We start from the raw sequence: 21,129 nt of genomic DNA on the forward strand, positions 1-21,129 counted from the left end.
AAAAACTAACCATGGAACTAATAAACAATTATAGCAAAGTTTTATTATACAAAAGATCTACTTGCTAGTCCAAGCATTACATCTACTGATCACATCCCTGCCTGATGTCAACTGATATACCACCAGGACTTACAGAGGACTGGTCTAGAAATAACAGGTGCAATCACTGACACTTTTTGGAGGCTTGCAAGACACAAGTTCTGTTCCTTATTAGACTTTCCTTACCTTCTTCAGGTCAAAATAGATGAGTACATTTCCATGCCATGGCACCAAACCTTTAACTGAATAAAGGCAAATTTTCTGATCAGGAAGGAATGAGGTTAACAGACACCATGAGACACATAATACGCTTTTTATTTAACTATCAAAATATTTTACGGGTAAAAGACCTATTTTGATCATAGATACTTATATTTATAATGATTACCTTAGTAATCATCAACCCAAGTGAATGATAAAACCCCAATCAATTTTAATCTTCTGAAAACATTCCTCTAAAATACAAGCATGCTTCAGCAATATAGCAGGTTCAGTTCCAGATGACTGCAATAAAGTGAATATTATAATAAAGCATGTCACCAGAATATTTGGTTTCCAAGTATTTATAAAAGTTATATTTACACTATATGGTCATCTACTAAGTGTACAATAGTATTATGTATAAAACTTAATTTAAAAATACTTTATTGCTAAAAAAAACATGCTAACCATCACTTGAACTTTCAGTGAATTGTAATCTTTTTGCTGGTGGGTGTTGCCCTGATGTTAATGGCTGCTGACTGATCAGTGTGATAGTTGCTGAAAGTTGGAGTGACTATGGCAATTTATTAAAATATAATGAAATTTGCTGCATCAATTGGCTCTTCATTTCATGAACAATTTCTATATAGCATACAGTGCTGTTTAATAGCATTTTATCACTTTCAAAATGGGAGTCAATCCTCTCAAACCCTGCTGCTGCTTTATCAACTAAGTTTATGTAACATTCTAAATCTTTCGTTGTCATTTCAACAGTCTTCACAGCATTTTCACCAGGGGCAGATACTATCTCAAGAAACACTTTCTTTGTTCATCCATAAGAAGCAACTCCTCATCTGTGAAAAGGTTATCATGAGATTGCTGCAATACAGTCCCATCTTCAGGCTGCACTTCTAATTCTAGAACTCATGCTATTTCCACCACATTGGCAGCTACTTCCTCCAGTGAAGTCTTGAACCCCTCACGGGGTTGGAATCAACTTCTTCCAAACTTTTTAAATATTGATATTTTTTATCTCATCCCATAAATCACACTGTTCTTAATGGCATCCAGAATGGTGAATCCCTTCCAGAAGGTTTTCAATTTACTTTGCCCATCTCTATCAGAAGAATCATATATATGGAAGCATAGCCTTAGAAAATGTATTTCTTAAATAATAAGACTTGAAAATCAAAATGTTACTTGGTTTCTGGGCTGCAGAATGGATGTTGTATTAGCAGGCAGAAAAACAACATCAATCTCACTGTACATCTCCATTGGAGCTCTTGGATGACCAGCTACATTATCAATGAGCAGTATTATTTTGAGAGGAATCTTTTTTGTCTGAAAGAGTAGGTCTCAACAGTGGGTTTAAAATATTCAGTAAACCATGTAAACAGATGTGCTGCCATCCAGGCTTTGTTGTTCCATTTACAGAGCACAGGCTGCATAGATTTAATGTAATTGTTAAGGAACCTAGACTTTTCAGAATGGCAAATGAGCATTGGCTTCAACATAAAATCACCAGCTGCATTAGCCCCAACAAGAGACACAAGCTGTCCTTTGAAGCCAGACATTTTCTTCTCTGTAGCTATGCAAGTCCTAGAGGGCATCTTCTTCTAATAGAAGGCTGTTTCATCTATATTGAAAATCTGTTGTTTAGCATAGCTACCTTTGTTAATTATCTTAGCTAGATCTTCTGGATAACTTGCTGCAGCTTCTCCATCAGCACTTGCTTCTTCACCTTGCATTCTTCTGTTATGGAGACAGCTTCTTTCCTTCAACCTCATGAACCAATCTCTGCTAGCTTTTTTTGTTTTTTATTTTTTGACTGCACTGTGTGGTATGCGTGTGTGCTCATTCTCTTTCAGTTCAGTTCAGTCGCTCAGTCGTGTCCAACTTTTTGCAACCCCATGAACCGCAGCACGCCAGGCCTCCCTGTCCATCACCAACTCCCGGAGTTTACTCAAACTCATGCCCATCGAGTCGGTGATGCCATCCAGCCATCTCATCCTCTGTCATCCCCTTCTCCTCCTGCCCCCAATCCCTCCCAGCATCAGGGTCTTTTCCAATGAGTCAACTCTTCGCATGAGGTAGCCAAAGTATTGGCAGTTCAGCTTCAGCATCAGTCCTTCCAAGGAACACCCAGGACTGATCTCCTTTAGGATGGACTGGTTGGATCTCCTTGCAGTCCAAGGGACTCTCAAGAGTCTTCTCCAATACCACAGTTCAAAAGCATCCATTTTTCGGCGCTCAGCTTTCTTCACAGTCCAACTCTCACATCCATACATGGCCACTGGAAAAACCATAGCCTTGACCAGATGGACCTTTGTTGGCAAAGTAATGTCTCTGCTTTTTAATATGCTATCTAGGTTGGTCGTAACTTTCCTTCCAAGGAGTAAGCGTCTTTTAATTTCATGGCTGCAGTCACCATCTGCAGTGATTTTGGAGCCCAAAAAAATAAAGTCTGACACTGCTTCCACTGTCTCCCCATCTATTTCCCATGAGGTGATGGGACCAGATGCCATGATCTTAGTTTTCCGAATGTTAAGCTTTAAGCCAACTTTTTCACTCTCCTCTTTCACTTTCATCAAGAGGTTTTTCAGTTCCTCTTCACTTTCTGCTATAAGGGTGGTGTCATCTGCATATCTGAGGTTATTGATATTTCTCCCAGCAATCTTGATTCCAGCTTGTTCTTCCAGCCCAGCGTTTCTCATGATGTACTCTGCATATAAGTTAAATAAGCAGGGTGACAATATGCAGCCTTGACATACTCCTTTTCCTATTTGGAACCAGTCTGTTGTTCCATGTCCAGTTCTAACTGTTGCTTCCTGACCTGCATACAGGTTTCTCAAGAGGCAGGTCAGCCTTAGGGCTGCCTTATTTCCTGAATCACAGCAATACTGAAATTAAGCTAATTAATAACCTCACAGTGGCCTCTAAATGTTCAAATGAAAGAATTACATGGGAATTCCCTGTGTTTAGAATTCCATGTTCTCACTGCCGAGAGCCGGGGTTCAATCCCTGGTCGGGAAACTAAGATCCCACAAGCCACGCAGTGTAGCCAAAAAAAGAGAAAGAATTGCACACCTGTCATTTAAAATAAAAAACTAGAAATGAATACGCTTAGTAAGGCAAGTTGAAAGTCGAGATAGGCCAAATGTTAGGCCTCTTGTATCAAAAAGTTAACCAAGTTGTTAATGCAAAGGAAAGTTCTAGAAGGAAATTAAAAGTGCTACTCCAGTGAATACATGAGTACTAAGAAAGTAAAATAGCCTTTTTGTTGCTATGGAGAAAGTTTCAGTGGTCTGGATAGAAGGGTAAATCAGCCACAACATTCTCCTTCAGCCAAAGTCTAAATCCAGAGCAGTGCCTAATTCTCTTCAATTTTATGATGGCTGAGAGAGGTGAGGAAGCTGCAGCAGAAAAGATTAAAGCTAGTGAAGACTGGGGGACTTCCCTTGTGGTCCAGTGCTTAACACTCAGCAATTCCAATGCAGATGGTGCGGGTTCCACCCTTGGTTGAGAAAATAAGATCCCACATGGCACACAGTGGGCATCCCAGGTGGCGCTAGTGGTAAGGAACCTGCCTGCCAATGCAGGCGATATAAGTTCCATCCCTGGGTCAGGAAGATGCCCTGGAGGAAGGCATGGCAACCTACTCCAGTATTCTTGCCTGGAGAATCCCCATGGACAGAGGAACCTGGCAGGCTACAGTCCATTGGGTCATAAAGAGTTGGACACGACTAAAGAGAATGAGAAAACTGTATGCAGGTCAGGAAGCAACAGTTAGAACTGGACATGGACCAACAGACTGGTTCCAAATAGGAAAAGGAGTACGTCAAGGCTGCATATTGTCACCCTGCTTATTTAACTTATATGCAGAGTACATCATGAGAAACGCTGGGCTGGAAGAAGCACAAGCTGGAATCAAGACTGTCGGGAGAAATATCAATAACCTCAGATATGCAGATGACACCACCCTTATGGCAGAAATCGAAGAAGAACTAAAGAGCCTCTTGATGAAAGTGAAAGAGGAGAGTGAAAAAGTTGGCTTAAAGCTTAACATTCGGAAAACTAAGATCATGGCATCTGGTCCCATCACCTCATGGGAAATAGATGGGGAGACAGTGGAAGCAGTGTCAGACTTTATTTTTTTGGGCTCCAAAATCACTGCAGATGGTGACTGCAGCCATGAAATTAAAAGACGCTTACTCCTTGGAAGGAAAGTTACGACCAACCTAGATAGCATATTAAAAAGCAGAGACATTACTTTGCCAACAAAGGTCCATCTGGTCAAGGCTATGGTTTTTCCAGTGGCCATGTATGGATGTGAGAGTTGGACTGTGAAGAAAGCTGAGCGCCGAAAAATGGATGCTTTTGAACTGTGGTATTGGAGAAGACTCTTGAGAGTCCCTTGGACTGCAAGGAGATCCAACCAGTCCATCCTAAAGGAGATCAGTCCTGGGTGTTCCTTGGAAGGACTGATGCTGAAGCTGAACTGCCAATACTTTGGCTACCTCATGCGAAGAGTTGACTCATTGGAAAAGACCCTGATGCTGGGAGGGATTGGGGGCAGGAGGAGAAGGGGATGACAGAGGATGAGATGGCTGGATGGCATCACCGACTCGATGGGCATGAGTTTGAGTAAACTCCGGGAGTTGGTGATGGACAGGGAGGCCTGGCGTGCTGCGGTTCATGGGGTCGCAAAGAGTTGGACATGACTGAACGACTGAACTGAACTGAACTGAAGAAAGGGAGAGACAATTAGGGATGACTGATATTGGAGAAGTTAGACCACAGACACGTTTATTAAGTTTGCTGTCTTGCATGGGCCTGGCTTGTGGTGGTGGTGGTTGTTCAGTCACTAAGTTGTCTCTGACTCTTTCTGACCCCATGGACTGCAGCATGCCAGACTTCCCTGTCTTTGCCCCCAAATGATTATAATAATAACATCAAATATCACTGATCACAAATCACCATAAAATATAATAATCGTGAAAAAGTTTGACATATTTCAAGAATTATCTAAAATATGACACAGAATTATGAACAAATGCTATTGGAAAAATGGCACCAATACTTGTTCAACATAGGGTTGTCACAGACATTCAATTTGTAAAAAACAAAAATACAGTATCTGCAAAGCACAATAAAGATAATAAAACAAAGTATTCTATACTGTTAAGTCTACTGATTGGTACTAAAAAAAATTTTTAAGCATTTTTCAAAGTATTTCAAAAAATGTGTCATTTAAAAAAAACATACATTGGAACTTCCCTGGTGGTCCAGTAGTTAAGAATCTGCCTTGCAATGCAGATGTCACAGGCTCCTTCCCTGGTGAGGGAACTAAGATTCCACATGCCATGGACCAACTAAACCTAAGCACCACAACTAGAGTTTGTGCACCCCACTGAAAGGTCCCAAATGATGTAACAAAGATCCCGCATGCCGCAACTAAGACCCGATGCTGCCCAATAAATTTTTAAAGACCATACATTACCTCTAGATAAAACCAAACATGTGTGTGCCTTTTCCCCCTAATTAAGTTTGTGTATTTCCTCTTCTCCAGAGATTTTTGTCCTAATAGCTTTCATTGTTAAGTAGAATGTGTTCAAGGACAAAAACATTTAAAAGACTGAGGGAGCACTGATGAAATAAGAAAGGCAAGAACGGACTTCCCTGGTGGTCCAGTGGTTAGGACTCCACACTGCCATCGCAGGGGGTGCAGGTTCTATCCTTGGTCATGGAACTAAGATCCCACATGCCATGCAGCATCGCAAAAAAAAAAAAAAAAAAAGCAGAATGTTGATAGCTCTTGCATCTGGGTGATAAGTACATAAAGGTTCATCAAACTATTAGTCTCTGTTAAAAAAAACAAAAACAAAAAACACTTCCCTCTGTGAGTTTGCATGGCTCCTAAGAGAATGCCAGCATTCCTGAGCATGGATGGTCTGTAAGACCAGGCCCTGACAACCACACCAGCCTCACTCTCCCCAGCTTCCCCTGCGCCTCCTGTCTCTACTCTGTCTGCTCTAGAGACACTGGACTTCTGGGCCAGTTTCCTCCCAACCCAAGAGCTCTGGAACCTACTTTCCTACTACCTGGAAAACTCTCCTCCTTCCCCAGTCTGGTTAGTGAGTACCCAGCCTTCAGATCTGAGAACAAACATTACTTCCCCTAGGAAGTCTTTCTTGAAAACACTGGCCAGGTCAGAATTTCACTTCATCTTGTGGGTTTCCTTCGGAACATTTTAGCAAGTTTTAATTTTACTTGTAATGAATAACAATAGCCAACATTTAATGAGCACTCACTGTGTGTTGGGGGCTGACCTAAGGGCTTCAAGGATATCTGCTCATTTGAGTCTCTCAAGGCACAGAAAGTGGAAGAAACCTGCTCAAGTTCACATGGTTGGTAAAGGGACAGAGGCAGGACCCTGTCAGTTTGATTCCAGATTGGACATCTATCTGAACCATTCTCCTCTGCTCCCTTCACATGATGTAAGTAATACGCATCTCCCCTACCAGGCTATTTAATTGCTCAGTTATAGATATTTGGTGGCATAGACTCAATTCTGTCCCTGCCCCAAATTCATGTGTTGAAGCTCCAACCCTCAATGTAGCTGTATTTGAAGATAGGACCTTTACAGAGGGAATTAAGTTAAATGAGGTCCTAAGAGCAGGAACTTAAACCAATAGGACTAATATCCTTCTTTCTGTCTTAGTCTCTTTGGGCTGCTATAACAGAACACCATAGACTGGATAGATTATAAACATTTATAAAATGTATTGCTCACAGTTCTGGAGGCTGGGAAGTCCAAGATCAAAGCCCTGGCATGTTGGGTATCTGGTGAGGGCCCACCTTCTGGTTTGTAGATGGTGATCTTCTCACTGTAACATCATATGGCAGAAGGGGCAATCTCTCTAAAGCCTCTTTTATAAGGGCACTAATCCCATTCATAAGGGCTCTACCCTTATGATCTAATCACCACAAAGGCCCTATCTCCAAATATCCTCACATTGGGGATTAGGTTTCACATATGAATGTGGGGGGGGGGGTGTAAAAAAGCATTCAGTTTATGGCACCTTGAAAGAAAAGGAAGAGACAGCAGTGTGCATGAGCAGAGGCAAGGCCGTGTGAAGACACAGGGAGAAGGCAGCTATCTGCAAGTCAACGGAAGGAATGAGAAGTCAGCTCAGCTGGCACCTTGATTTTGAATGTTCAGCCTCCAGAACTGTGAGAAATAAATTTGTATCGTTTAAGCCACCCAGTCTGCGGTATTTTGTTATGACAGCCTAAGCAGACTAATACATTTGGTCTCTTCTTGTTTGCCATTATATGCTTTGTACTAAACACCATGTCTAGCACATAGTAGGTCCTCCAAAAATATATACTTTGGTGTCACTACCTTCCTTGACCCTTTCCCTCCCCCAGCCCTGGTTTGACTGCCTTTTGCGGGCTTTATTTGTTATACTTTCTATTTGGTTCTGGAAAGATGTTTTAAGGTCTCATTCCTTTCTAGAACCTTAGTCTTTTAAAGATTTTGGAGGGGCTAAGTCTTCCTAGGGTTTGGCACAGGTGGCATGTGCTTTTGAAGTTTCATAAATATTTGATCAAATGCAAGCCTTCTGACCCCTAAACATGAGCCCTGGTTCAAGACAACCTGAGTTCTAAGCTTCATCTCTACCTGTGCTTGGATACTATGCCTCAAAAATAAACATGGCCTTGAGTTTCCCCAGAGGTCAAAGCTTAAGTAAAGTCCATCATGCTTTGAAAAGTACAAGGTTGTTTTGATGCCTGCTTCCCTGGTGGCTCAGAGGTTAAAATGTCTGCCTCCAATGCAGGAGGCCCGGGTTCGATCCCTGGGTCGGGAAGATCCCCTGGAGAAGGAAATGGCAACCCACTCCAGTATTCTTGCCTGGAGAATCCCATGGATGGAGGAGCCTGGTAGGCTACAATCCACAGGGTCTCAAAGAGTTGGACAGGACTGAGCGACTTCACTTTCACTATGAGCACATGTGCAGCTGAGTTGAACTCCTGAGTCTTAGTTCTGCCTGGCTCCAGCTGGACTTTGTGCTATCCCTCAGAAATACTAAGTTCACTGCTCTCTCAAGAGCTTTGTACTTGCCACAGAACACTTCCCCTATATTTTCCCATCGCAAATATCTGGACTTAATTTTCAGTGTCTACACCAGAATTAAGGGAGGTGATGCTGATTACAAGGAAACAACTCAGTTTCAGGGCACTGTGAAAGAGAAGAGATGCTGTTGTTCTATTAGTTCATTTAATCCTCTTGACAGTCCTAAGAAGTATTTACTATCATTAACCCCACTTTACAAATGAGGAAATTGAGGCCAAGACAGGTTAAAGGTCTCATAACTAGCAAGAAGCAAGGCCAGAACATAAATCCAGGCAGACAGGATCCAGTGTCCAGCTTCTTTACCACAAGGTTCTCTGCTTCTCAATATAAATCAAGTGTAGTTAGCATAGGACCTGGCATGGGATTGCTGTTCCATAAGCCATAGTTATTTCTCTACTCATCTCAGATAGCTGACTCTTCTAATCTTATAATATGACTTCCAAAATGAAGCCAACAACCCTTCCTATTCCATCTTTCCAGAACTCAGGGTCCCTCGCTCCATTTTCTCATGCTTGCACGTGCTGAGTAGCTGGAATTTAGGGCTTGAGTAAGGGCTGGGTTCCAATCGAGGCTCCGTGATCCACAAGCTCTGTAAGCATAGAAATGTTACATCCATCCCAGGGTCTCAGTTTCCTTACCTGTAAAATGGGGACAATAACAATTCCTATACCCTAGAATTATAAGGATTTAGTCAGGTGATACATGCAGAATGCTTTCCACCTCACCTGGCTCATAAAAAGTGTTCAATAAATTGTCACAATTATGATTATAGGCTTCTCAGTGAGAAGCCACCAAAGGTTCCAAGGCTGTGAAACAGTCTCCCAACCACCTTTAGGACCAAATTTGGGACCAGATGACCTCACTGCTTGCAGACAAGGCTGGCTGGCTGAAAAGACTTCTCACCTCACCTAACACAAAATCTGTGCTGTGTGTGCTTAGATGCTTCAGTCATGTCCAAACACAGGATCTACTAGACACCGAATTCTTGGAGGCAATGTGGTATAGGGGGTGATCTCCTGGGTCTGATAGATCTGGATCTGAATTCCAGCTTTAGTTTCTCCTTAGGGCCTCAGTTTCTCCATCAGTCAAATGGGAAGGAAGCAGTGTGAGGAGAGATTAAGAATGTGGGTTTGGATTCAGAAGATTAGATATCATTCATTCTACTCCTTGTTCAACCATGGACCAGCTATGTGAGCTGAGTGTCTTCACCTCCATGAGCCTCGGTTGTCTGCTTTAATGGGTGCTGCCATCATTCTTCTTCCTGGGGTGGCTATGAGGATTTCCTGGGACCATGTGTGCCCTCTCTCCGGACACTGTAGCTGTTAGCATGAGAGACAGTGTATACCAGCTGTTAGGAGCTTAGGATCTAGAGTCAAATTGCAACAGGAATTCAATTCCAGCTTTGGCAATTACTCCTGATGAGATCTTAGGGAAATCAGCCTCGATTTACTTATCTGTGAAGTGAGAAAAATAACAGTAAATATCTGATAGAACTTGTTAGGAGGATTCAATCAGATGATGCATGTAAAACACTTAAAACTGGCCTGGTTTGATGTTAGCGGCCAAAAACCAGCAAAGATATCATGATGCTGATTTTTAAAATATCCTTTTCTAGAATGCAAATGCATTTGCCCTGAGGAGTTGAAAATATGTTCTGGGCCTTCAGGATGGGAATGGGATTCAAGTCTAAAAACGACAACAAAAACCAAACAAAAAAAACCCCAAACGAAAACCTCATTTATAGATGAAGTTAAACCAAGGTCAATGTGACCACATCACACCCGCTCCCACATCTACAAGATCAATCTTATTTAACTGTAGTGTAGTTCGGATGTTGGATTCTCACCAGAAAAAGGTCAGAGTCCCAGCAATGCCCATATTCACTGTGGAACATGAAACAAGTGACCACCTCTAGCACTCCACGTTCAACCTGGCTAGTAATAGACGCCCTCACAGAGCTATTTACCTATAGACGGATTAAATGAGACGAGAAACAAACGGGCTTAAAGTCTTGAGCTGTTGTTAATATTGCTACAGCGCCTGTCTTTCCCCTACTATTTGAAGGATTATTAGCTCCCACGTGCCCAGGTCTCGGTTCCCACTGCTCCGTGCTCCTCTGAGTCACGCCTCCCTCAGCACGGCCCCTTCCAGTTCCTCCCCCCACACCACACCCCACCCCCATTTCTTCACTAGCCACGGGGAAGAGACGCCAAACAACACTCGCCAGAACCCCGAAGCTGCAAAGAAGCAAAGGGGACAGAATTCTAACCGCCGCCTGAAACCGCTGGGCTTGGCTCCCTCCGGCCCTCTGATCAATCAAAGGCGAAGAAGCGAGCCTCGGGACCAATGAGAAGTGGAAGCGGTGGAGCAATGCCCCGCCTCCTTAAAGCGCCCTCACGCTTGATTGGATGTGTCCAAGCTAAGCCACTTAGGAGTGGGGCCAACCTATCCACCGTGCTATGCTAGCAAGGATGGTGGGAGAAAGAGGCGTCGACCAACCTCAGAATGGCATGGTGTGTCAGCACCAAAACGCCGCCTAATCAGAAAGCCCGCTGGCCGGGTTCTAACCCGGGGCAAGTTAATGGCAGGGCAGCGTAATGGGTCGTTCTCTTTATGGTGTAGCGGCGGTTGGTACGTGAGGTACGCAGTTATATCCCGACTCAGCTGGCTGCTAAGGCGTCAATGGAGCATTGACTGCCCACGCTTGTGTCTTCTCTGTTTCACTATACTCCCGGATGGGGCAGGGTGCGTTCTGCAGCAACCTGTTGTTCAGCAGGGCAAAAGGCGGGAAAGGCGAGCTACCCACAAGCATTCAAAACCTGGCTGCCTCTCCCCCCACCCCCCCACGCCCCCACCCCCCCACCGCCACCATCCAATCACACTCATTTCTCCACAGATTGTAAGGGGTTGACAGAAAGATGAAAGACTTTACAGTGAGAGTTACTCAGGATGGTAAGACAGAAGCAAGAAAGAAGCGATATCCCTGAGCCCTTACGGAGGGAGCTTCCAAGGTGAAGCAGATGAAGGAGATTCAGTCTCTAGAGGATGGGAGGAGCCATCTCCGCAGCTACAAAGCCTCGAGGACCAGCTGGTGGATGAGATCTCAGCCTTAGAGGCCTGAAGCCTAAGTCCGCAGACCAATCAGACTTAAGGCCTCCTCGTCACAGCGCCGGCCAGGTGGGCAAGAGCTTGGGCTCTGCAGCCAGTCAGCGGAGGTCGGTCGCGAGGCAGAGACGGGGATTGAAGGGCAAAGGGAGGGCGGGGAGTGGAGCTATCGCTCGCAGGCAGGAGCCAGGAAAGAGGGTGTGGCCAGTACTGCGGCCAATCAGCTTCTGCCTCGGATTCCCGGTGGGACCAGCGAGCTGTGCGCGAGGTCAGGCTTCGCGCCTTGAGCCTCGCGCCGCTCCACTTTCTAACGGCCACTCAGGTTTGTGCCGCCCTGAGAGAATGTGAGGCTGAGTGGGAAGAGGAACAGGGCCTGAGTCGGTAAGCATCATGGATTTTCTTACTTTTCTTCAGGCTTGGACCTGGCCTAGGTAAAGCTGAGGTATGGGCGCTTGAGTGGTTGTCGTGAGGAGGAAGATTGGGAAGGAAGGGTGAGGGCTTTGGCCTCTAGGGACTCCTTCATCCCTGGAGAGGCTGGAAATGGGGTCTCTTGGGCACCGTTGGGCCCAGCTGGGCAGAAACCAGGCCAGCATGTCCTATGAATTGGTCACTGGTCCCTGAGATAGCCTGATTTGGAAATGTGATGTGGGGCAGTTGTAGGACTTAGAGCTCTGTGTGGGGTCACTGGTCATGAGGTATGGCCTCTAAACCATCACAGGTTGTCTGGATTCTGGACTGAGCCTGGATCTGGTGACTAGAGAGGTCTGTGACTCTCCAGAGGTTACTGGGAGTCTTTGACCAAGAAATGAAACTAGTGAGCACTTGAGAGGCCTTCTGGAGTTTCTGGATCCAGCCTGGGCTGAGAGTAAGTGTTGATGAAGTCAAAAGCCCAACAGGAGGTTGTCAAGAGTCTTTGCATCCTGGCTGTGCTAGGAACATGTGGCTGCAAAGCCTTGGGGATGGGGAGGTCTCTGGATTCCAGGTTGTGCTGCTCACAGAAGATTTTCCAGTACTGGGTACAAGTTGGACAGTGTGGCCAAGAGGTTAGGTCCATGGTTTTCTGGAGATTCCAGGGAGAGGAGGGTGTCTCTGAATCCCAGCAGGTTGTTTGCTCTCCTTGAAGTATTACTGACTTGTGGTGGCTCTAGACAGAATCAGGATTGAGTTGTGCCTGGGGCCTTTTAGTCCCTGTCCCCATTTTTTCCCCCAAACTGTTGCCGGTCATTTCCAGAAGTTATCAGGTTATAAGCATCAGGCAGGGGCTTGGGGAAGATGGACGTTGTATTGGACACAGGAGGAGGTGTGTGAGATATCCTGCTCTTTAGGAAGTCACCCATGCTGTCTTTACTGAAGATTTTTATTTTATCTGCTTTGTTTTTTAGGACTTTTATACTTATGTGCAGGAGGTTGATATCCAATTTCACTCAGCTGTTCAAATTCTATAAAGTATTAAAGATTTCAGGGTGCTTTCATGTACACCCAGAGTTCTCAAACCAAAGGTGTGGTGCAAGAGGGTAGTCTATGAATGGATTACAAGGGTCTACAAGCTTCTGGAAATAATCGGAAAAACTGTATGTGTATTTTTGGGGCCAGGGATAGGGAGGGGAGCATCCACAAAGGAGGAGTGTATTCTGTCCAAGGATGTTTCAGAGCAGTCTGTGACTCTCTTGTCATTCATATGCAAAATGGTATGAGAATCTATAATTTTCTGATGTAAAGAGTTGATTTCATAACATATGATTTTTAAAAGGATAGTGACCCCCTGGGAGGTTAACAACTACTAGAGTAAAGCAGGCCCCCCTATTATCTATTAGGTAAAACTAGAAATGGGAGATTTTCCTTCTCCTCACATCTGGTGTTAGCACACACTTCAAGGTGTCTCACTCACTAGCCTGCCTGTCCAAGCTCAGTCTACATGCCCCTCCCACCCAATCAGGGCCACAACATTCTGAAGAGTATAGATCTAGGGTTGAGGCTCGTGTGAGCCTGAGTAGTGGACCATTTGGACCAGGAGGTCAGAGGTTTTGAGTTCCCAAAGTATGGTCTAGAATTGGGAGGTACAAGTGGGTACTTCCTAGATACCCTTGGACTTCTCAGCCCAAGGGGAGGGGCACAACTAGAGGTCAGAGTGGTGCCCTCTGTCTGGATTTGAGGCAATTTGGATATTCAACACTGGTGTGGAAAGTAGTCCCTGTGAGAAAGTTGAAGGTCTTAGAAGAGTTAGCCCCAAGTTAAGGCTGAAGAAGAAAGCTGTCTATTGTGAAGATGCAGTGGAACCTAAATTGTTTTTATTTCTAGTCTGGTTCTTTTGCCACTTAATCTACAAAAAGTGTGCTATAATAGGGTCTCTATGACCTAGATTCAGCTCACCTGCCTATTACTATATCCAGATCTTGGCTTATGTAGAACATAGATATAAGGGAAGAAAGAAACGCATTCACTCTGTGGCATCTCTTCTCTGGTGTGTCTTGGATGTACTTAACTAAAGAATGAACACTTCCAAGTTTTCTGTAAGGTTTGGGTAATTGGTTTTAAGCTGCATAAAATGTGGGGAGTTTAATATGCAGAAAGCGATGTGTCTCTGGGAAGAGTGGAAAGTTCATAGAACTTTCCTAAATTGAATCTTGTTTAACCTGACTTTGGAGGTACTCAATATTTAATACATGAGACAAAGGGAGTGTTTTTCATAAAACAAATAAGCATCCCTCTAATTGACATATTCTGATGGTTTAGCCTTTTTTTTTTTTTTTTTTTTTTTAAATTTGGTTGCACCATGTCTTAGTTGCATCACACAGGATCTTTCGCTTTTCCTTGTGGCATGCAGGATCTCTAGTTGCATAATGCGAACTCTTATTTGTAGTTTGTGGGATCTAGATCCCTGACCAGGGATTGAACCCGGCCCCTCTGCGTTGGGAGCACAGAGCCTTAGCTACTGAGCTCCCAGGGAAGTCCCCTGATGGTTTAAGTTTTAATTATAATATTTAGAGAGAATCTGTACTTATATTGCTATTTTGACATTTTTTACATCAAGCTGAGTTGTGCTTGAAAGGGCTTATGGTCAAGTATATCAGTAAGAATGAAAGATAACAGATTTCAAACTTTATTTAGCAATATAAGTATTATAAAGGACTGAGAGGCAAAAATCATACCTCCTTTTCCCACATACTTCTCTCCCAATTACATCCTATGTAAACTCTCCTACCTACTCCACTCTATCCCAAGATGCAGGCTTGTGTCCGCAAAACCTGTGGTTTCCTGGCTCCACCCCAGAGAGACAACTGCAGGAGATTCCTATTGAGTCAGCCTGGCAAGTGGAGGGTGGGCAAGGTTTCTGAGACTAGGAAGGAAAGAAAAGAAACACAACATTCCCTCGTGGTCCAATGATAAAGAGACTGTGCTTCCAGTGCAGGTGGCAAGGCATCGATCCCTTGTTGGGGAAGTTTCTCACGTCTTGTGGCCAAAAAAAAAAAAAAGAGAAACAGTCAGCAGTGTGCTTACCCTTCCAAGTCAGAGTGGTACTTCTTCTGCTGTCTGCTCAGTGAAAGATGGTTTGGACTGTGCAGCCAAGAATGTAGGCAGGAAGAAGGGTGAGGTGTAGAGGGCTCAAGAGACACCTTCAAGGAGGCAGTCTCTAAAGGGATATCCTTAGGTGAAGGTAGACACCAAGTGGGAGGGAAAGATGGGGTTTCCCAACCTTGGGGGCTTTAGTTCACTGAACGGGGAGTCCCCTCACCCCTTACCCTCCCTGTTAGGTTTCCTGAAAGCCCGTTGGCACTCTCTGTCAACTGCATTTGGATAAGAAAATGCTCCTCTTTGAGCACAGCCTCCAACTCTTTTGAACATCAATGGGCAAACCACCAGTGGGGGAGCTGAGTCATGGGCACATGCTGTAGGCCTGGGAAGTGAGGGGGACCCCACTCCACTGTGTGATGACGTTATCTTCCAGACCCCTATACCTACAGTTGGGGTTCCTCCTTTGTGGCTTCCCCCACTTATTCCAAATCCTCAGAGTGTGTATTTCTGTGTGGGAGGAAGGATGTTTTCCCTCCATATACATACACGTCAAGGATTGGTGTTTTTCTGTGTCCAAGTCAAGGGTCTCTTATATGGGTATTTCATGGGTCCCTGGGTGTGGTGGTGTGAGGAGTTAGAAAGCTTAGAAATGGAAAATATTTAACGACCAGAGTAGCAAATGAATACAACTTCCCCATTTGCATTTTCCCTTTCACTCTGACTCATCTTCCCCTCTCCCCACACTATTATTGCCCCTCCACTGGCCCCACCCATTGGCACACCCTGTCTGATCTAGGAAGGGATAACATCTGCTTGCACCCAAGCTAGAATGAGAGGTAGAATGAAGACATGTTAGGTCTCAACAGAGAGTAGAAGGATGGTCTGAACATTTGGGGGTCCTGAAGCCAAAAGGTGAAACAGGAGTTTTAGAGACATAATATTTGAATCTAGGAGGGAATCAAAATCTAGAGAGAAGCCTCGGGGAAAGCAGACTGGGTCTTGTCATCAGACCAGCCTACCAGTGCCTGACTTGTTACTATTCTAGTTATTTATTAGGCATATATGTCAGGCACATATCATAAGCTATCTAGCAATACCTGTTCTATGCATGAAAAATCTGCAAGAAATAATAAACAGAAAAAGAAATGTGAGTCTCTCAGACCTCATCTTTTCCCCAGGTTAAGGAGTGCTAAAGTGTGAAAAGAGGGCAAATCTCCGAGGACCTTCACCCGCTGGGCAGGAAGTCAAAGAAACCCCGAAGTCCTGATTTCAGAGAAATGTCATTTGTCATCAGCCCAAGAAAAGGAGTTTTTCTCTTCGAAGACCACCGCAGGTCCTTCCTGGGGTTGCCCCCTTCAGAGCGTGATGGGAGGATCTGAGTCACTCACATACCCCGTCCCCAGTAATGGCCCAGATGACCTGGGTCATTCCCACAGAGGAGTGGAGGCTTCCCAGTACCAAGTCAGAGAGAGGGAAGAGGAGGCATGCTTTTGGCCCTCTTTCGCTCTCTTCTTAGAATCCAGATGTTTCAGTCCTTTTTACTTTTGAGGGTAGTATAAAGAGTTTCCAGCTGCTAGAGTTCTATTGACACCTCTGAGAAACAGAACTAATACTATTTGAATGATGCTATGTACCGAGAAACCACTTTCACATATATCATGTCATTTCATCTTCACCCCACCTCATAATGAGGTAGGCAGAGCTTATCCCTATTTCATGGATGAGGTAACTGAGGCTCAGAGAGGTGACTTGCCCAAGGTGACTCAACTAGTATGTGGGAGAGATGAGAGGCAAATGCAGGTCTGATTATCCCAAAGTTCTTATTGCTTCAGATATACTTCTTTGACTTCAGAAATTCACAAATGAAATAAGAAGACCGGAGGTCAGGAGGCAGAACGCTTGGGTTCTGGAAGGAGAGGAGTGGTCTCTCCTGGAGGTGTGAAGCACAGCCAGGGGTAGAAGACCACACCCCTTGGGGGACTGTGGCAGACTGATACTTGGGACACCCAATGGAAGACTGTGAGGTCAGGGGCGGGGCTAGCTCCAGAGTAGGGGGGCCAGGAGCCCCAACAGCATTTCAGAGCATGCGGTGTCCAGGAGGAAGCTACAACCGGTGAGTGGTTGCTTCTCCCCAACTGAGACTTTCCTCCCATTACACTCCCTCTTTCTGTCCACTTCCTGCCAGCCTGTAGCCCTCCCTGTGAGGTGTCCAAGTAGTAATTCCTCCCTCCCACAGGGTCTGTACTCAGGGTGAGCCCACGCTTAGGAATATGCCTGCTGGGCTCTGGGACACTTAGGTCTGTCTCTGAATCTGGGTTCCCAGTTCTCTTCTTAAAAGCCAATGTGGTGGTTTTGATGTGTGACAAACTTCTGTCTTGTTGGGTTGTCTTTCTAATCTTCATTTTGGCTTATGAAAAACAAAATTGAACCGTCTCCTTATCCTTGAGAGGAAATAGCCTTTCCCTCCATAGTTTCTATTTCCTTTTCACCTGCTTCCTCCGGGGTCAAAGCCTTCTCCGACATCTCCCCATCCCTGGGTGAGGAGCCTTCTCTCCTGTGGGTTCCAACCTGCTCCTTTATCTCACTGCATGGGAGCTTTTGGTCACTTCCAGTTCCTTCTCTGAGGATGGTTTCTAGAAGTTTCATCCTGAGGGAGATGATCAGTTGATGCCTTGGGCCTGCTTTCTGCAGCTACGACCCCATCTTGCTGCCCTTTTTTCCTCTCAGGACCCTCAGCTCCACATGACAGGCTTGCAGGAGGACACACTAGCTTTCTAAACTCCCATGAAGCTGTGTCTGGCTCCATCCCTAACTTACAGGGCTGACTGAGTTTTGTGGTGATCCTGTCTGGAATGAGAGCCGGGGCCTACTCAGGGGTCTTTCCCTCCAGAGGAGCTCGGAGTAGCAGAAATATCAGGGTCTGCTCTCCCTTAAGTCAGACATTGCCAACTGGCAGGACCCATCTATCCACTACTTGAGATAGCTCGATAGCTCTTCAATGTCAGGTCCTTGCTCTTTAAGTCCTGAATTTGGTCTAATTTCCATTCTCTCACCACCTCCACCCCTGCTATGATTCTGAACAACCTCAGGTTTTCTCTTGGGTCAGTTTATCTGCTCCATTCAGAACAGAGAGCTGATTCAAAGCCAGCAACTCACTCTTTCTTCCCTCACCTCCACAGGCTTGAGTATGCGGTTCCTCCCTCCCCTTTTCATCATGGACCCTACACTGTGGCCTTTCTCTCAGAACCTCTGAGATTGTTACCCAGGCAAGGCACAATGCCCCTGTCCCCAACAAGACTGCCTAGTCCCTATGCTTCTGATCGGCTGGTACGGCTAGCAGCCAGGCTCCGGCCGGCACTATGTGATACCCTGATCACAGTGGGGAGCCAGGAGTTCCCTGCCCACAGCCTGGTGCTGGCAGGTGTGAGCCAGCAACTGGGTCGCAGGGGCCGCTGGGCTGTGGTGAAAGGCATCAGCCCTTCCACCTTTGCCCAACTTCTGCACTTTGTTTATGGGGAGAGTCTAGAGCTGCATCCTGGGGAACTGGGGCCCCTTGAGGAGGCAGCCAGAGCACTGGGGGTACAGTCCCTGGAAGAGGCATGCATTAGGGCTCGAAGGGACATGGCCAGAGAAGAGCTGGGTCCAGGACTGAAGAAACAACAGGAGGAGCTAGAGAAACCCACAGGGGACTCCATGAGAAGCGTGGGGGACTCTGGGGAGAAGCAGAGACCAGAGAAGTTTGTTAGGGCTGGTGGGAAAGAGCAGGAGACGTTGCACAGGCACAGGCCACCAAGAGAGAGCCCTGAGATAGCAGAGGCAACTCTGGAGGGTCAAGGGGAGCAGATGAGACCAAAAGAGAAACTCCACCAAGCCCTTGTTGGCCATGGCAGAGTAGGTGGGACGCAAGAAGTAATCATGTGGTTAAGGGACAGTGCAGGGGGCTCTGAGGAAAGTCTGCGGGAGTTCCCTGGCCCCCTTCCCCCAGCAGGTTCCTTCCAAACTGGCATCACCCCCAGGCCTTGGTGGGCTGAGGCCCCTTGGCTGGGGGAGGGCCAGCCTGCCCTGTGGAGCATCCTTCTGTTGCCACCTAGATATGGCACTCCCTTCTCCCATAGCATCCCTATGACTGGAGCCTGGCAAGAGGTCTGGCCTCGGGACCAGAGGTGAGTTGAAGGGCTAATGGAAGACCTCTGGCTGGGAGGGAGTGGCTCAGGATAGGCAGCAGCGATGGGTGGAAGGGTACCATATCTCTTATCTCTACTATACATTTCCTGCGTTGAGGTAGGACAAGAAGCTGTCACCACAGGGCAAGCCAAAGCCCAGTACCCACAAAGGACTTATGACTCCTCCCTCCCCAGAAAGGGATCCGCAGGATCCCAGGTGTAACCAAGGCTGTAACTCTTCCCCATCCCACCCCCAGGATCCCACTGTCCCTGAACCTCCACAAAGGCCTTTGGAGCCAGAACCAGTTGGCCTCCTCCAGCCCCACCCCAGGTAAGCCCCTCACTGCCTGGCATGCACCCTGTAACATGGTCTCTCGGCTGGGAGTGGCTGGAGCTCCAGGAGTCCAGCCTGAGCAGGGCGCCTGCTTCACTCTGTTCCCTCCAGGTTCCCTCCCCCAGGGCCCCACACAGCTCAGCCCTGGGGAGACAGAAGAGTCTGATCAGAGGCACACAGGTGAGTAGGTGCTTTTGCCTCAGCGCCACTATGGCCCCAGCCTGAGTGTTCCAGTGACCCGGCTCTGGGAATCCCAGCCCTGCCCTCCTTTGCCTTTTGTTCCCACAGGTGAGCTAGCAACCTGTGTGGGTCATGTTGGCACCGCAAGCCATCCATCTCACCAACACCCTCCCCCACCCACTCCTGCTCGGTCTCGGCCCTATTCTTGTTCTGTCTGTGGGAAGAGGTTTTCACTCAAACATCAGATGGAGACGCACTACCGTGTCCACACAGGTATGGGCGCCCTGCCCTGTGCAAACTGCTTCCTTCCAAACTCCGGTGGGCCCGCTCCTAAGTCCCTTTGTGAGTGCCATGCTCCCGAGCAACAACCTTGCCCAGCTGCCCCTACCTACCCCTAGGCGAGCCTTCACTCCCTTCTTTCCTTCATGAGCCTTCCCCTCCACCTGCCCTAGGAGAGAAGCCCTTTTCCTGTAGCCTCTGTCCCCAGCGCTCCCGGGACTTCTCAGCCATGACCAAGCACCTGCGGACGCACGGGGCCGCACCCTACCGCTGCCCTCTGTGCCAGGCCGGCTGCCCCAGCCTGGCCTCCATGCAGGCGCACATGCGCGGCCACTCGCCCAGTCAGCTCCCGCCGGGATGGACCATTCGCTCCACCTTCCTCTACTCCTCCTCCTCGAGGCCGTCTAGGACCTCGACCTCTCCCAGTAGGCCCTCTTCCTCCACCACCTGACGGGGCGTCAGTAACTTCTTTGGCTTCAGCCAAGCTTACAATTAAAAAGTGAAAGACCGGCCGGTGAGCAGGCTAGGCTTTTGATTCCGCACCGCGCTGCGGCAGCCTAGCAAACTCGGCTCCAAAAAGCGCCGCGGGAAGGGCGCCAGAAGCCCTCTCCCAGACAGCCTCGGGCCGCGGACCTGGGCCAGAGAGCCCCTGTGGGGTGAGGGCAGTGAAGTTTGCACGAGTGACGGTTAACTGTGCGGGGACTGACGATTCATCACCAAAATAAAGAGTTTCCTGTACTCTCCTCTCGGGACCAGAAAGTCGAGTCCAGATTTTCGTCTGCGCGCGGGGGGCCGCCTTGCCCTTAGTCCTGTAGCGGCCCCTGGTGGTTCAACGTGGCGGCCACCTCCTCCGTCTCCCGGGGCTTCTGATCCTCCCCTCGAGGCAGCGGGCCGCGAGGACAGGGTGGTGTCCAGACCGACTTCGCAGCAAGCCCTGTGTGGAAAGGCTGTGAGAACCCAAGTTACTGGTCCCTTCCGCAGCAAGCAACTGCGCGCCAAGTTTGAGTCTGGGTCGTCTAACCCGGGGCTCGAAAGGAACTCATGCTACGGTCTGCTTTCAGCCACCCGACTCCTTCCCGGAGCACAAGAGCCAAAAGGCCGCAGCCCCTCCAGAATCTTCCCTCCACGCCGTACGGAGCGGCTGCCGGGTCAAACTCCAAACTGAGGCGGCCGCCCCT

At 47.1% G+C, this 21,129-nt stretch overlaps 1 protein-coding gene and 1 pseudogene across 4 annotated transcripts; one reads left to right on the forward strand and one right to left on the reverse strand.

Annotated features, from left to right (window-relative positions):
- Positions 1 to 703: 703 nt before the first annotated feature.
- Positions 704 to 16,423, reverse strand: LOC122692753 (annotated as a pseudogene).
- Positions 16,305 to 20,710, forward strand: ZBTB32 (zinc finger and BTB domain containing 32). 4 transcript variants are annotated; one of them, XM_043892987.1, is made up of 7 exons: positions 16,315 to 17,108; positions 18,175 to 18,261; positions 19,111 to 19,158; positions 19,416 to 19,489; positions 19,604 to 19,672; positions 19,781 to 19,945; positions 20,125 to 20,710. In XM_043892987.1, the coding sequence occupies exons 1-7, from the start codon at positions 17,005 to 17,007 to the stop codon at positions 20,400 to 20,402; spliced, it is 825 nt and encodes a 274-aa protein (XP_043748922.1). In that variant the 5' UTR covers positions 16,315 to 17,004; the 3' UTR covers positions 20,403 to 20,710. The 4 variants fall into 4 exon arrangements, with proteins under 4 accessions (XP_043748910.1, XP_043748922.1, XP_043748916.1 ...); XM_043892975.1 differs by having other exon boundaries at positions 16,305 to 17,108; positions 18,175 to 19,158; XM_043892981.1 differs by lacking the exon at positions 16,315 to 17,108 and having other exon boundaries at positions 17,938 to 18,261.
- Positions 20,711 to 21,129: the final 419 nt, after the last annotated feature.

The sequence above is a fragment of the Cervus elaphus genome, chromosome 4 (genome assembly GCF_910594005.1).
Source record: "Cervus elaphus chromosome 4, mCerEla1.1, whole genome shotgun sequence".
Lineage (NCBI taxonomy): Eukaryota > Metazoa > Chordata > Mammalia > Artiodactyla > Cervidae > Cervus > Cervus elaphus.